The sequence below is a fragment of the Ovis aries genome, chromosome 25, assembly GCF_016772045.2.
Source record: "Ovis aries strain OAR_USU_Benz2616 breed Rambouillet chromosome 25, ARS-UI_Ramb_v3.0, whole genome shotgun sequence".
Classification (NCBI taxonomy): domain Eukaryota; kingdom Metazoa; phylum Chordata; class Mammalia; order Artiodactyla; family Bovidae; genus Ovis; species Ovis aries.
This window is the reverse complement of record NC_056078.1, coordinates 34,791,840-34,808,508: the sequence shown is the minus strand read 5'-3', so window position 1 is coordinate 34,808,508 and position 16,669 is coordinate 34,791,840. Positions and strand designations below refer to the sequence as shown.

General features: G+C 43.9%; 2 protein-coding genes across 7 annotated transcripts in view; one reads left to right on the top strand and one right to left on the bottom strand.

Moving 5' to 3' along the window:
• Window positions 1–1,140: 1,140 nt before the first annotated feature.
• On the bottom strand, window positions 1,141–12,029 carry DYDC2 (DPY30 domain containing 2). 4 transcript variants are annotated; one of them, XM_027962252.3, is made up of 6 exons: window positions 11,749–12,029; window positions 9,781–9,957; window positions 7,365–7,501; window positions 6,699–6,854; window positions 6,392–6,562; window positions 1,141–1,670 (listed from the first exon to the last, which is right to left on the bottom strand). In XM_027962252.3, exons 4-6 carry the CDS (start codon window positions 6,843–6,845, stop codon window positions 1,404–1,406), a joined length of 585 nt encoding a protein of 194 aa, XP_027818053.1. In that variant the 5' UTR covers window positions 6,846–6,854; window positions 7,365–7,501; window positions 9,781–9,957; window positions 11,749–12,029; the 3' UTR covers window positions 1,141–1,403. The 4 variants fall into 4 exon arrangements, with proteins under 4 accessions (XP_027818053.1, XP_027818054.1, XP_060262539.1 ...); XM_027962253.3 differs by having other exon boundaries at window positions 11,822–12,029; XM_060406556.1 differs by having other exon boundaries at window positions 11,884–12,029.
• The window catches only part of DYDC1 (DPY30 domain containing 1), a 39,954-nt gene continuing 35,039 nt past the window's right edge, over window positions 11,755–16,669 (top strand). For 2 of the 3 annotated variants that reach the window (XM_060406557.1, XM_042240795.2), the window contains exon 1: window positions 12,067–12,230. The gene's annotated coding sequence lies outside the window, so the exon portion shown is untranslated. Of the gene's footprint in view, window positions 12,034–12,066; window positions 12,231–16,669 lie in introns of those variants that run through there. The other variant, XM_060406558.1, reaches the window with a different exon arrangement.

Here is a 16,669-nt window from a genome sequence, read left to right as displayed (position 1 = left end):
AGAGTTCTCCCTACTGGTCTGTCCCAGCTGAGGTTTGTTTTTTTTTTAAAATTTGATAAGAGAATCTGCAGAAATCCAGGGGTGTGGGGAGGTGAGAGCTTTCCAAGTGGAGGGGAAGAGAATGTAAAAGTTCTGAGACTAAACCATGCTAGTCCTGTTTGAAGAACGGAAAGTTGGGATGGCTGGCGTGGAAAGAACAAAATGGAGACTAAAAAAAGGTGATGCAGAATCACTCTTATAGAGTCGGGCAGGTCATGGTGTGGGCCTTAAATGTTTCTGTAACTGAGATGGGAAGCTACTCGTTAGACATGATCAGACTTAATGTTTTATCAACATCATCCTACTTTAATGTTGAGGTTAGATTAGACAAGGCCAAGGGCAAAAGAAGGGAGATCAGTTAGCAGTCTATTATAACAATCAAGGCAAAAGATGATGGTGACTTATGCATTCAGGTGGTTGAATTCTGTCTTTATTTTCAATGGAAAGCCAACAGACCAGATTTAGGGCTAACATAAAAATAGTAGAGCCCAGGATGACACCAAGAGTTCTGACCTGAGTAAATTTAAAAAAAAATAGTAGAAACCAATTCAGGGAGAATATCAGGGATTCCATTTGGATCACAGTTGTTCCTTGAACAACACGGGTTTGAACTGCACAGGTTCACTTACATGTGGTTATTTTCCAAGAGTAACTACTGTACTTCACAGTCAGTGGTCTGTTGAATCCAAGGATGTGCAGGAACCTCAGATATGGATAGCCAACTCAATGTAAGTTATATATGGATAAACCCATGCATTGTTCAAGAGTCAACCATGGTTAGGTTGGAGATATCCATTGTTTATCCAAGTGGAGGTAGCAAACTGGGAGTCATGTTCAAGGAAATCTTGATTAAAGATATAAATATCAGATCATCAGCATAGAGATATCTGAATGAATACAGATGGAAAATGATGGAAAAAATTTCTAACCTTTGAGTGTTACTGTCACTGGAATTGTTTCAAAAATAAAGACATGTAAACACCCTGAAGAGCCTAACTGCAAAATTCAGCCAAAGCTGAGGTGCAAACATTTGAAACGAATGTGTCTTCACTGTCTAGTCTCCAAAAAATGATAAAGCAAGAGGAAAAACATTCTCATCAGTTTAGTTATTTATTTTAAATCTTTATTATGAGTTTATTTTATCCTATATGTAGTTCAAATCTTCACACAATTAAGGGGTTTTCATGGTTATCAGGATGAGACTTGGGTTGGAGAGTCCCTGTAGACACTTCCTTCCACAGCCTCTCATATCTTGGTTTAATCCACATAGCTAATCATCTTCAAGTAAGAACTCTTTGAGTTGGCCACTTTCTCAGCTTGTAGCTTTGAGAGAAGCATCATTAGAATCATCCACCTTCTACAACCTAGGGAGGAGATTCGGAGCCAGGATGAAATTCAAGAGCAATTTCATGCTGAACAGCCTGGTAATTTATTTCTTGTGGAGTTCCAGTGTTCAAGTCAACCTGGCTGGAGACAGATGGCTCTGAAGAAGGGCTCTGTTGAGGCATTCCTGGAATCATATTGGAAGTTCCTGGCAGGGATTCCTGCCTCAAGGCTTCCTTCTCAAGGGGTTCTGGGTTCTCCTGCATGAAGTTAGTCTTCTCCAAGGAACTTGCTACAGATTTCAGTGGCTAAATAAAAAGCAGAAGAGCAAAAAAAAAAAAATCGTTAACAGAGACTAAACATTCTCGGCATAGCAGGAACACAACATTGCCGTTTTCATGCTCAAGCCTGAACAAAACTGAAAAAAGACATTATCCAGAAAAGCATAAAATAAATATGACAGGTTCAAGATAATTCACCAATAATTTAACTGCAAGACAGAGCAAAATTCAACACCTTTTAAAGAAAAAGTACACAGTCTAGATGGCCTATACAGTATCACATACAAAGTTCAGCATACAGGTAAATAATTACTAGACATGTGAAAAAATAGGAAAATGTGAACCATAATCTGGATAAAATATATTTACTAGAAAGAGACCTCAAAATGACAAAGATGGTGAGATTGGCAGACAAGAACTTAAAAGTGATTACAGATTTAAAGGAGAAAATGGCCATAATGAGTGAAGAGATAGGGTATATCAGCAGAGAAGATAGGAGCCAGAATGGAATTCTAGAACTGAAAAATAAACTATCCAAAATGAAAAAAAAAATTCATTAAATTCCTAAATAGGATATTGGACATTGCAGGAGAAAGGATCAGAAAACCTGAAGACAGATCAATAGAAATTATCCAAATCAAAGCACAGAGAAAAAAAAGATAGAAAAAATGAATAAAGTCTCAGTGACCTATGAGACTCAAGGAAACATCAAGCATCCACGTAATTGCAGTCCCTCGTGAGGTAGGAAACCTTGGAGCTTAAGTTCTATCCCCAACATCGCCCATTGTCCAATCAACAGTGGACCCTGTGAGGCACTGCAGAGAGGTCTGTGAGGTACTTGCCCACATGATCTCAAAGACCCTTCTAACTCCAAAGTGCTATGAATGAATCGGTGCAGCAAATCTACATATTGTTTCCATAAAAACGTATTCCTGAAACATTTGTATGGCCCAGATCTTTATAACAGTGGGATTTTCAGACTTAGAAACAGAATAATGATTTACTTAACTAAAAGATGCCTCTGCTTAATGAAGAGACACCGATATAGGAACCACTTTTGCCAGTTTTATTCTAGGCCTGACTCAAATGCTATCTTCTCTGTGAGTTTCTTCTTGATTCCCATTTGATGTGATCTCTACCACACATAGTGCTCTCTTTCTACTTCTCTTTTGACCGACACACTAGACCAACAGTATTCAATCTGGGGCACTAAAAGCAATGATGGCTTTAAGATATTTAGGAAATTCTTACAAAATTTTGAGTACAGGTGTTAAGAAAATTAGAGATACCAAAGGAACATTTCATGCAAAGATGGGCTCGATAAAGGACAGAAATGGTATGGACCTCACAGAAGCAGAAGATATTAAGAAGAGGTGGCAAGAATACACAGAAGAACTGTACAAAAAACAGCTTCACGACCCAGATAATCATGATGGTGTGATCACTCACCTAGAGCCAGACATCCTGGAATGTGAAGTCAAGTGGGCCTTAGAAAGCATCACTATGAACAAAGCATAGTGGAGGTGATGGAATTCCAGTGGAGCTAACTCAAATCCTGAAAGATGATGCTGTGAAAGTGCTGCACTCAATATGCCAGCAAATTTGGAAAACTCAGCAGTGGCCACAGGACTGGAAGAGGTCAGTTTTCATTCCAGTCCCAAAGAAAGGCACTGCCAAAGAATGCTCAAACTACCACACGATTGCACTCATCTCACAAGCTAGTAAAGTAATGCTCAAAATTCTCCAAGCCAGGCTTCAGCAATACGTGAACTGTGAACTTCCAGATGTTCAAGCTGGTTTTAGAAAAGGCAGAGGAAGCAGAGATCAAATTGCCAACATTCGCTGGATCATGGAAAAAGCAAGAGAGTTCCAGAAAAACATCTATTTCTGCTTTATTGTCTATGCCAAAGCCTTTGACTGTGCGGATCACAATAAACTGTGGAGAATTCTGAAAGAGATGGGAATACCAGACCATCTGACCTGCCTCTTGAGAAACCTATATGCAGGTCAGGAAGCAACAGTTAGAACTGGACATGGAACAACAGACTGGTTCCAAATAGGAAAAGGAGTACATCAAGGCTGTATATTGTCACCCTGCTTATTTTACTTATATGCAGGCACATCATGAGAAATGTTGGGCTAGAAGAAGCACAAGCTGGAATCAAGATTGCTGGGAGAAATATCAATAACCTCCGATATGCAGATGACATCACCCTTATGGCAGAAAGTGAAGAGGAACTAAAAAGCCTCTTGATGAAAGTGAAAGAGGAGAGTGAAAAATTTGGCTTAAAGCTCAGCATTCAGAAAACTAAGATCATGGCCTCTGGTTCCATCACTTCATGGGAAATAGATGGGGAAACAGTGGAAACAGTGTCAGACTTTATTTTTGGGCTCCCAAATCACTGCAGATGGTGACTGCAGCCATGAAATTAAAAGACGCTTACTCCTTGGAAGGAAAGTTGTGACCAACCTAGATAGCATATTGAAAAGCAGAGACATTACTTTGCCAACAAACGTCAGTCTAGTCAAGGCTATGGTTTTTCTAGTAGTCATGTATGGATGTGAGAGTTGGACTGTGAAGAAGGCTGAGCGCCGAAGAACTGCTGCTTTTGAACTGTGGTGTTGGAGAAGACTCTTGAGCCCCTTGGACTTCAAGGAGATCCAACCCTCCATCCTAAAGGAGATCAGTCCTGGGTATTCTTTGGAAAGAATGTTGCTAAAGCTGAAACTCCAGTACTTTGGCCACCTCATGCGAAGAGTTGACTCATTGGAAGACTCTGATGCTGGGAGGGATTGGGTGGCGGCAGGAGGAGAAGGGGACGACAGAGGATGAGATGGCTGGATGGCATCACTGACTCGATGGACGTGAGTCTGAGTGAACTCCGGGAGTTGGTGATGGACAGGGAGGCCTGGCGTGCTGCAATTCATGAGGTTGCAAAGAGTCGGACATGACTGAGCGACTGAACTGACTGAACTGACAGATGTTAAAATCCATCAGTTAAATCAGCAGGCCTTCTGAAACCCAATGCAAACCATTCTGGGCCTACTTCAGATACGTTTTACAGTTCCAGTGATGAAAGCTAAAGGTGACAGCAGCAAGGAATAGTTCGCGATTCACTTGGAGCCAAGAAGAAACCAGAACTTAGACTGTTATTCTATCTGATGTACCTCCACAGCTTCCCTTGAGGCTCAGCTGGTAAAGAATCCATGTGCAATGCGAGAGACCTGGGTTTGATCCCTGGGTTGGAAAGATCCCCTGGAGAATGGAAAGGCTACCCACTCCGGTATTCTGGCCTGGAGAATTCCATGGACTGTATAGCCCATGGTGTCACAAGGAGTTGGACACGACTGAGTGACTTTCAGGTCGCCACCTCCTCACCCTTTATCTAGCTCTTTCAATTTGTACCAGGATGTGGCTCTCCCTCGCCCTGTAAGCAATAAGCTTTCTTTTAGACCCCTGTTGGGTTCCCTTTGCTTCCTTCTTACAAAGGGAATAAATTTCCATAATTACAATTTGCACGTGAAATCTCTCCTAAAACTGAGAACTTGCTCACAATCCAGGCATCAGGCTGGCTCTCATTTCCCTGACAATTGCCAATTGTCTCACACTTGGCGAAAGAACAGCAAACCGTTTATTCAACCAAATCTTGCTAAGGAACAGCTATAGGGTGTGAAACCTCCTGAGTGCAACATAGAGGGACAACTCAAGATACTGATGTGAGCAAAGTTTTCCATCATAAAACCAGGGTACAGTTTTGGGAGTCTTTCCTTGCCTTATATATTTACATTTCTATTAACAGTGAAGCAAAGTGTTAGAAAAGGATTAGCGTGGGCAACCAAGGTGATGACAACTTTTGCTAAATGATCTCACCTCTACCATCTCCCAACAACTGCTCAAATGATGAACTGTTCCTGAGGGAGGATTCCTTCAATTACTGCTTTCAGACTGTAGTAGGAAACTATCTTTCTTTTGATCTACATGTAAAATATCCAGACTTAAAACATAAATCTATTAATTTTGAGGAAAGCTGAGCATGTTGATATAAATGTACATAAAGCTTAATATTTTCATGTCTTCATCAAAATTGGCTTTGGAAACTAGCAAAAGCTAATAAATTATATAAGACTACATTAAAGATTTTCATGCACAGGAATACAGTGATCATTACAAAGATGTCAGATATTAAGTTCAAGAAGTCAATCTGTTCTCCAGGTGTCATGTACTTTGCAGAAAGCACAAAAGGACACATGGTGTTTTTCAGAAGACTGCGGCAAAAATTGTGGGAGATAAAAGATAAGCTTGACTAATAAACACAGAGTTGTTGCTTAACTATTCTAATAATTCATGACCACTATTAGAGCATTACAGGAGACATCTTGTGGCTTGATAAATAAATAGCATATATTAAATTAGTTAAGTAAATAGTAGATAACATAAAATAATATATCTGAAGTATATACTGGAAACCTATATTTGGTTTCTGAAAAATATTGAGTAATTTTTTTAAAAGAATTCGAAGAATCTTGTATGAAAATATACTTGTTCCAAGTGATGCTTTAGATTTTTCTAAACTCTGGTTTTTTAAACCAATACATGTAAGGTATTTCCTGAAATCTAAAATGCCTTTAAGCATTTTGTTCATTGACAAGAATTGTCAGTAAGACTGATCTACATACAAACATATGACTATGGAGGGAAAGTAGGTTTGGGGAGCCTCAGTGCACTCCGTGTATTTCCTGGTACCCACCACGGGATGTGGTTGTGTGCCCACCGCCGAGTTTCTCCTCCCTAGCTGGTGGTGACACTCTTCATACCGCTCTTGAATCGCACGTTCTTCTTGCTTCAGCATTTCTGCCATTCTGGTTTCTTTGAGGCTATTTTCATATTCTCTCTGCAGCTGGGTCTTCTCTTGTCTATCCTAGGGTGATAGGACAGAGTAGAGTCTGGTCAGTTCCCAGGGGCATGGACCCTCCCCAGGGATCCCCAGAGTCCTGCTTTGGGTTTCAGGTTACTATGAGAAAGCTCACAGCCCTCCCCAGACTGACTGCATGCACCTGTTCTTTTGCTTTCGCCGTTTTCGTGTAATGATAAAGTCGGTGAGCCAGGTACTCTATGGGGTCACTGGGCTGAACCATCGCCACTTCTGCCAGAGCCTGGGCCAGGTGATTTCCAAAGCACCTCTTCAGGTAATTGGTTTCCATCCTGGTGGGCTTGGGAAACATCAAAACAGGGTCACAATCTAATTGGACTTAAAAAAAAAAATAGACACATTCTAACCAATGCAGATTTATTTGGGGACAAAAGTGAGATGTTTCTGGGAGCCCATCCTTCCCCTTAATTACCAATAAATATATATGCACTTGTTAATAGCTCTTACATGCAAATGAACTTTTTTCTAAAGCTTTCCAGCTGTCCTAGGTCACAAATAGGTCCTGGGGTTCATCTGGCCAGGAGCTTGGTGAATGGGTATTTAAGAGTGGCTGAGGCCTCCACTTATTCACACATCTCGACTCTTGAGTAGGGAGGAAATGGCTGAGCAGGCAGGAGGGTGTAAGAGGGTCTCTAGGCACCTACCAAGCCACACTATTGTGAGGTTAAAAGCTACAGTCATCTATGACATAGATAAGACAGGCTTATATATTTCACCACGGACCACTGAGAAGCCCTGAGGCAGAGAGGGAGGGAAAATGCCTGGCACTGTGGCTACTGCCCAGGGCTACCTGAGCAGAGGGGTCAGCAGCAGTAGGAACACAGACTCCAGGATCAGACAGACCAAGTTCCAGCCCTGGGTCTCCTGTTTATTAGCTGTGTGATCTTCAGCAAGTTACCAAGTCTCTCTGAGCCTCAGCTTTCTGATCTAGAAACAGAATAACAAAAATATGCATTTCGTAATTGTGAGGATTAGAAGAGATACTAAACACATGTGAAGCACATAGCTTGGCGAGTAATAAATGTTTACTATTAGCTGTTATAGGGGAAGATTGTGACATGAAATCGCCTGGCATCCAGCCTCTTCCTGACCATCTTCATATTTCTGAAGCTGACACATTTTAACTCCAAAAGAGCTAATAATACAGTGAATAATAGGCTTAGATCAAGTCCTAACATTTTCTGGAGGCACTTTTCAGTTTAAGGAGGGAAAGGTAAGTAGATTAGTAGATATGAATATGGGAAAAATATTCCCAGGTCTTTCCACTGCAAAGGCCTAGAACCAAGAACACCTCAGTAGCAATGAACACAAAGAACCTGCTTTTTTTAAAATTGAAGTATGGTTGATCAGTAATGTTGTTTTAATTTCTGTTATACAGCAAAATGATTCAGTTATACATATACATTAATATATGTATTCTTTTTATATTCTTTTCAACAATGGTTTACCACAGAATATTGAATATAGTTCCCTGTGCTATACAATAGGACTTGTTGTTTTACCCATTTTATATATAATAGTTTGCATCTGCTGCCCCAAACTCCCAGTTCATTTCTACCTACCACCCACCCCACCCACATAGCCTCAGATAGAATTTGCTCCTAAATAGCCTTAACAATTTAAAAGGAATCAGGGTTCCTTGGAGAAAGGACCAAGATCAAGGCAGGGAAAGTCTAATAAATCTGGAATATTTTGCTTTCCCCCCAAAATAAGAAAATGCTAAAAAATAAAATGGTTGGGGACAGAGGAGTCAGCTTGAAGGGGCTATTACTAGCCAAATCTGAGGTAATTTGGCCACCAAAATTAGTAATGACTGTTGTTATTGTTCAGTTGCTAAGTCGTGTCTGACTCTTTGCAACCCCATGGACTGCAGCACACCAGGCTTCTCTGTCCTTCACTATCTCCTGGAGTTTGCTTAAACTCATGTCCAAGAGCCTGTGATGCCATCCAACCATCTTATCCTCTGTTGCCCTCTTCTCCACTTGCCCTCAATCTTTCCAAGCATCAGGGTCTTTTCCAATGAGTTGGCTCTTTGCATCAAGTGACCAAAGTATTGGAGTTTCAGCTTCGGCAATAATGACTGTAATGGATTATAATCAATTGAATAAAGTAAGAATCCATGGGTCCATATAAGAATAAATTACTGAATGGGAGGGCAGGCAAATTCTTTCATAAAGAAGAATGCCAACTAATAAATGTGGAAAGAAAAATGAAATTTTAAAATATTTTGTAATGATCATAGTATAACTGAAGCAGTCATCAATGAACACTAAAACTTGGTGAATATTTGACAAGGAGTAGGATATTCATACGGAGAAGGCAATGGCACCCCACTCCAGTACTCTTGACTGGAAAATCCCATGGACAGAGGAACCTGATAGGCTGCAGTCCATGGGGTCGCGAAGAGTCAGACATGACTGAGCGACTTCACTTTCACTCTTCACTTTCATGCATTGGAGAAGGACATGGCAACCCGCTCCAGTGTTCTTGCCTGGAGAATCCCAGAGACGGAGGAGCCTGGTGGGCTGCCATCTATGGGGTCGCAGAGTCGGACACGACTGAAGCGACTTAACAGCAGCAGCAACAGGATATTCATATAGTCCCAAAGTTTCTCTCCACAAATTATGGATTAACTCCAAAAAGAAATACAGAAACTTCACAGTGGTAAAACCTGACAGGCACAATGTTAACCAAATAATCAAAGCATATATCACCCATAAAGGGACAAAATAACATTATGTGTCTCCTGATGTGATGCACTTCCTCCTGGAACACAACACATTTCTGTAGATTCTTGCCCCAAATGCAAAACTGGAATCTGACATCAAACAAAGCCAAGTTGAGAGAAAGTCTATAACTGGGGTATACTCTTAAAATGTCAACATCATGAAAGACAAAAAAGATGAGGCACTGGTCCAGCTCAAAGGAGCCTAAACAGCCATCCATCCCAACTAAATGCAATCTATGATCCTTAGTTGGATGTAGACCAGGAGACAGAATTCTGTAAAGGAAATTGTTGGGAAAACAGAATGTGAACTGTAAGTTCCATAATAGAATTATATCAAGGTTAAATTTCCTGGTTGTGGTAATTGAAATATGAGTAAGAAAATGTCCTTGTCCCTAGGAAATACACAGTGTGTCAGGGCAGAATAATGGCTCCCAAAGGTGTTCACAAAGTAATAGCCGGAATCTATGAACCACGTTACCTTATATGACAAAGGGGACTTTGCAGATGTGATTAAATTTGGCATTTTTTGTTTGTTTGTTTTGGGGAAATTATACTGGATTATCCAGGTATGCAGGCTTTCCAGGTGGCTCAGTGGTAAAGAATCTGCCTGTCAGTGCAGGAGACGTGGCTTCAATCCCTTGGTCCGGAAGATCACCTAGAGAAAGAAATGGCAACCCACTTCAGTATTCTTTCTTGCCTGGGAAATTCCATGGACAGAGGAACCTGGCAGGTTATAGACCATGGGGTTGTAAAGAGTCAGACGCAATTTAGCAACTAAAATAGCAATAAATCTAGGTAGGCACAATGTAATCACAAGAGTCTTTATAAGAGGGACACAGAAAAGTCAGACAGGGCGGAAGAAGGTGTGGTGATGTCGGCAGAGGGAGAAAAGGTGATGCGATTCAGGACCATGAGCCAAGGAGGGTGGGTGGCCTCTAGAAGCTGGAAAAGGCGAGGAAGGGGATCTTTCCTGGGGCATCCAGGAGGAACCAGCCTTGCTGAAACACTCTGACGTTAACCCTGTAAGATTCATCTTGGATCTCAAACTTCAAAAACTGTAAGATAATAAATGTGTGTTTAAAGTCACTACGTTTGGGGTAGTGGTGAAGGGAGGGGATGGGGATGTGTTGGTGGCTGCTTCTGCCAATCTGTGACTAATGCACCTGAACCAATGCACCCAAGTAAACTACTTTCTACACCCCTTCTCATCAAAGTGTGGTCATTGCATCACCTGGGAGTTGTTGAAATGCAGATTCTCAGGTCCCACCTCAGATTTACAGATTGAGAGTCTGCATTTTAACAGAATCCCCAGGTGATACACAGTTACAGCTCTCCTTTGCCTTAATCCCAGTACAACTACCCTTCCCAGGGGGTGGGATCACCAAGTTTGGAGCAGATCGTTTATCCAGTTTGCCACACTTACTGCAGTGTGGCAGACACTGAGGACCAAACGCTGAAGAGCCTTCCATCTGTCAGTGCTCCCGCTGGCACTTATTATCTCAATCAACATTTAGTGAAGCATCTTGTGCCCAGCACTGCCCCACATAAACTGAAACAAAACATGGGAAATGCTAGCCAAGAACTGTGCGAAACAACTAGCCCAGGGAAGGCTGCAGATGGTGGGGGAGATGAAAAAGGTTGGAAGACTTCCTGGAGGTGGGGGCACCCGGGCTCGCTCTGAAAGTAGTGCCAACTAAAGAATGTCTCCAGCCAGCTGGCTCCACAAGGACTGAGTCATTAGCAGTTGTTAACTGGTCACTAACACAGCCTGAAAAGAGTTCAGGGTGGAAATCAGGAATGAGATACTCCACTTTCTGGGAAAACTGACAGAATAGACCTTCAGACAGAAACTTTCAGGACAAAAATTTACAAACCCAATTTCTTGCATCTTACATACTTAGAAAAGCCATAAAATAATTAAACTGTGTGTGCTTGATAACTAGCAGTAGACTTTTACCTAGATATATGTTTGACTGCAGGTACCCGTTCTCCAAATCTCCTATACGCTGACCTCTGCCCTCACCTCTTCCATGCTGAAGCAGTTTCTCAGAGTTGTCTGAGAGGCTGTCTGCAGGGCTATAATCCTCAGTTAAGTCCCCAAGTAAAACTGAATTTACAGCTCTTAGATGTGCTATCCCCACCCCCAGTGGCCAGGATCCAAGCAGAAGTCACCAGCAGGTGCGAAAGCGCTAGGCTGAGAAAATACCAGGATGTTAGATTGCTACACTCTTTTCTGGCCTTAAGCAGTGCGGGCTTCACCTACCGGTAGCCTTTGCGCACATCCACTCCCGCCCCTGCCCCGCCCCGCCCCGCCCCGTCCCGGTCAGCCTCTGTCCTGGCTCTCTCCGTGTGCACTGCGCTTGCCAGTCTCGCTTGGTCAATTCCCCTTTTTGGCTGGCCCCTCCTCAAAGCCTCTAGATTGCACATCCTGTCTCTGCTCACGTACCCTGGTGCTTCCGGCTCTCCATCCAGCACCCTGTACACCTTGGGCGCAGCCTCCTCTCAGCTGCGCATCCTACCTTCCACTCCTCCAGCTTCTCCTCTCTGCAGCATCTACTCCGCCGCCGCCTCCAACCCTCACCATCGCTCACGCCCCGGCCCGCGCCTCTTCTGACCTCAGCCCAGCGTAGTCAGCTCAGCTCTCAGCACGCACTCTTCTCTCTCGGACCCAGGCAGTCTCCAGCCCAGGGGCGCGCGGGCTCATTGCCTAGCAACGGGACGCTATCTGCAGGTAGGTAGGCGCATGCGTCAGGCGCCAGCCTCTAGAATGCAGGCGCCTTTTGGGAAGAACAGCTTCCGGTGCTGGGCTGGTTTCCAGCCGGCAGAGGCAGCTTTGGCCCTTGGACCCTGCCAGTGGTGCGACAGAGGAATAGCTCAGCGCAGGGAGGCAGCTCTGTGGCTGAGTCCTACTCCTCTTCCTCCTCACTGGTGAGCAGCGCCGCGCCTTTTGGAGGGGCAGGGGAGGCGGGTCTGGAATAGAAAAGCTACCGAAGCTCTCGGAATCCAGGTCGGTAAAATTCGGGGTACCCAGTTAAATTTGAATTTCAGAGACATAAGAAATTACTGTTTAGTACATGTATAGTAGAGTGTATAATACAAAATCGTTTCTTGTTTATCTGAAATTTTAAATTTAACTGGCCACTGTATCCGATCCCTTCCTCTCCCACTCGGCCTGCTTTCTCCCAAGCATGACCGAGGAACCTCTGTTTCTTTGGACAGCTTCGCCAGGCTTCAGTTCAGTTCAGTTCAGTTCAGTCGCTCAGTCGTGTCCGACTCTTTGCGACCCCATGAATTGCAGCACCCCAGGCTTCCCTGTCCATCACCAACTCCTGGAGTTCACTCAGACTCACGTCCATCGAGTCAGTGATGCCATCCAGCCATCTCATCCTCTGTCGTCCCCTTCTCCTCCTGCCCCCAATCCCTCCCAGCATCAGAGTCTTTTCCAATGAATGAACTCTTCGCATGAGGTGGCCAAAGTACTGGAGTTTCAGCTTTGGCATCATTCCTTCCAAAGAACACCCAGGACTGATCTCCTTTAGGATGGAGGGTTGGAGCTCCTTGCAGTCCAAGGGACTCTCAAGAGTCTTCTCCAACACCACAGTTCAAAAGCATCAATTCTTCGGCGCTCAGCCTTCTTCACAGTCCAACTCTCACATCCATACATGACCACAGGAAAAACCATAGCCTTGACTAGACGGACCTTAGTCAGCAAAGTAACACCTCTGCTTTTGAATATGCTATCGAGGTTGGTCATAACTTTTCTTCCAAGGAGTAAGCGTCTTTTAATTTCATGGCTGCAGTCACCATCTGCAGTGATTTTGGAGCCCCCAAAAATAAAGTCAGCCATTGTTTCCACTGTTTCCCCATCTATTTCTCATGAAGTGATGGGACTGGATCCCATGATCTTCGTTTTCTGAATGTTGAGCTTTAAGCCAACTTTTTCACTCTCCTCTTTCACTTTCATCAAGAGGCTTTTAGTCCCTCTTCACTTTCTGCCATAAGGGTGATGCCATCTGCATATCTGAGGGTATTCATATTTCTCCTGGCAATCTTGATTCCACCTTGTGTTTCTTCCAGTCCAGCGTTTCTCATGGTGTACTCTGCATATAAGTTAAATAAGCAGAGTGACAATATACAGCCTTGATGCACTCCTTTTCCTATTTGGAACCAGTCTGTTGTTTCATGTCCAGTTCTAACTGTTGCTTCCTGACCTGCATACAGATTTCTCAAGAGGCAGGTTAGGTGGTCTGGTATTCCCATCTCTCTCAGAATTTTCCACAGTTTATTGTGATCCACACAGTCAAAGGCTTTGGCATAGTCAATAAAGCAGAAATAGATGTTTTTCTGGAACTCTCTTGCTTTTTCCATGATCCAGCAGATGTTGGCAATTTGATCTCTGGTTCCTCTGCCTTTTCTAAAACCAGCTTGAACATCAGGGAGTTCACGGTTCACATATTGTTGAAGCCTGGCTTGGAGAATTTTGAGCATTACTTTACTAGCATATGAGATGAGTGCAATTGTGCAGTAGTTTGAGCATTGTTTGGCATTGCCTTTCTTTGGGACTGGAATGAAAACTGACCTCTTCCAGTCCTGTGGCCACTGCTGAGTTTTCCAAATTTGCTGGCATATTGAGTGCAGCACTTTCACAGCATCATCTTTCAGGATTTGAAATAGCTCCACTGGAATTCCATCACCTCCACTAGCTTTGTTTGTAGTGATGCTTTCTAAGGCCCACTTGACTTCACATTCCAGGATGTCTGTCTCTAGGTGAGTGATCACACCATCGTGATTATCCGGGTCTTGAAGATCTTTTTGTACAGTTCTTCTGTGTATTCTCGCCAGGCTTAAGGCAGCTGTTTCTGTGGGAATGAGCTTTCTTATGTTGAGCCAAGATGCCTGTTGGTGTGTCTGAAAAATATGCCTTACAACTGGCTGGGTATTTTTGCTGTTTCCTGGAGAGGAAGCAAGCCGAAGGAAGTAAGGAGTTTCACCTGGGTTCGGTTGATGAGCAGATGCAGCCGGCTTCTGTTGGAGACCAGTCCTCCTTGGGCGGTTTCTCCTTTCGGAGACCAGGGTTGTCTCCTCCTGTGTTCGCTTTCTGGAGCTGCAGCAGGAATCTGTTCCAGATTTCCTGCACTGCAGTCAGATCCTTCACTGCCCGGGCCACCAGGGAGAAGTCCTTTAGAAATTGCTAGTGTGTTTCAGATGGAATTGAGATGACAATGTAGTTATTTTTGTCTTTAGAGCATTATCCCATTGAAGAAGTACAATTAGGATACTGTGTTCCATACTCAGTTATAATCATTCTTCTCTCTGTGTGGGTAAGATGCTAGTGCCAGCTAGGTGGGGCATTAAATTTGTGCCGGGTTTTGGTTTGTCTTTATGACAATGTTTGTGGATACACAAGTACACATTCCTTTCCCCATAGCGGTAAATACCAAAGAGGGCATGCTGCTGCTGCTAAGTTGCTTCAGTCGTGTCCGACTCCGTGAGACCCCATAGATGGCAGCCCACCAGGCTCCCCGGTCCCCGGGATTCTCCAGGCAAGAACCCTGGAGTGGGTTGCCATTTCCTTCTCCAATACATGAAAGTGAAAAGTGAAAGTGACATCACTCAGTGGTGTCCGACTCCTAGCGACCCCATGGACTGCAGCCTACCAGGCTCCTCCGTCCATGGGATTTTCCAGGTAAGAGTACTGGAGTGGGGTGCCATCGCCTTCTCCGAAAGAGGGCATACTAGATGCAATTTCTGCATCTGGCATCCCTCCCCCCCCCCCCACCCCCACCCCACGTCTTCACATTATGTCCTAGAGCTCACTCCTGGTCTGGGAGACCTTCCTCATTCTCATTTTATTTGCACAATAATCCATTGTGTGGCTGTACTTTAACGATGGATTCCCAATTTGGTTATTGTTAGTGATAGTTTAAAACAACCCTGTGTATGTATTGTAACAGAGCATAGGGAGCTCATCCCTTAGAACGCAGCAGTTGCTCTGCTGCTTCCTCTGGACACCCCTTAGCAGGCAATGGTCCGGCTCAGCTATTAGTCAGTACAGGCAGTGGGCCCGCCCATAACCAACGAACCAACCATCAGTGAGTGACCGTTAGTGGTCCTGCTTAACCATTGGCTGTTGCTGCAGTGGGCTCCGCCCACAAGCAACCAACTGTCAGCTACCGTTACTCAGGAACACAGCCGAGGGTCTGTTGGTGGAGTAGTGAGCTGTGGAGTGGTGGTCCTCAGGTGCAGAGTGAGGTAAGAGGCGGATCCAGGCCTTCTCCATGGAGCCCTCCAGTTCACCTGGCCTCGGGCCAGTGGGTGGGCTGGAGGGCCCAGGGCCGGGGGCTCTGTCCTGCAGAGTTTCAGAGCCCTTGCCAGGGCTACCCACTGCCTTTAGCCCGGGGCTTGAGGCAGCGGTGAACCTCTCCCCCATACCTACTAGCAGTGGCTTTCTGTGGAACCTGTTCCTCCCCACACCCCGCAACTTTTTGGGCAGAACATTTACAGGAGCATCATTACCTGACCATGATCTGATAACAACTGACTCCACCCCTCTCTCATCTTTCCTAGAAAAGGGCCTGGCTGAGAGCTTTTGCGGGAGTTTCGGGTTTCTAAGGCATGAGCCACCCAGGTCCTTGCATGGCCCTGCAATAAACCTTTCTCTGTTCCAAACTCTGACTCTTAGGTATTGTTTTGGCCTTACTGTGTGACAGGCATATGAACTTGCATTTCAGTAATAATATCACTTCACATTTTTGTAAGATAGGATCCCAGATGTGAAATTGATGAGTCCAGTGGTAAATACATATGTAATTTTCAAGATATTTACAAATCCTTCTCCGTGGTGTTATGTCATTTTGTACTCCTATCAAGGAGAGAGAGAGTAGATTTGAGATCTATGGATGGAAGTCAAGGGGTCATTGTTTCTACAATTTTGTGCAGAATTTTAGGTGCTATTGTTTAGGGGACCTGTCTAGACACTGGCATTCTGTCCCCTGAAATTGCTCATGTCTGAATATAACAGATACTCAGTATGTATTTGTTGAATAATGAATACATGTCATCAGATTCTCAGAAGAATCTGAATTCCATACGGGTAATTCAAAGGTGATCACTGCTTTCAAAGCACCTGAAATAGAGTGGTTACTGCATTCCTCCCACCCTCCCTCTTTCTTTTATTCTTCCTTCCATTCTTGTCTAAGATTATTCTTGTCCGGATTCATTAGTAAATTGGGACATTACTGAGAGAGTGGAGAAACTCATTCATTTGCCCATGGAGGAGGGCCAGCTGTGTCCACAGTGTGATTGAGCCATACTTTTTGAGGAGCTAGGAGAACTTGTCCTCTTGCGGGAGGGCAGATGTATGCATA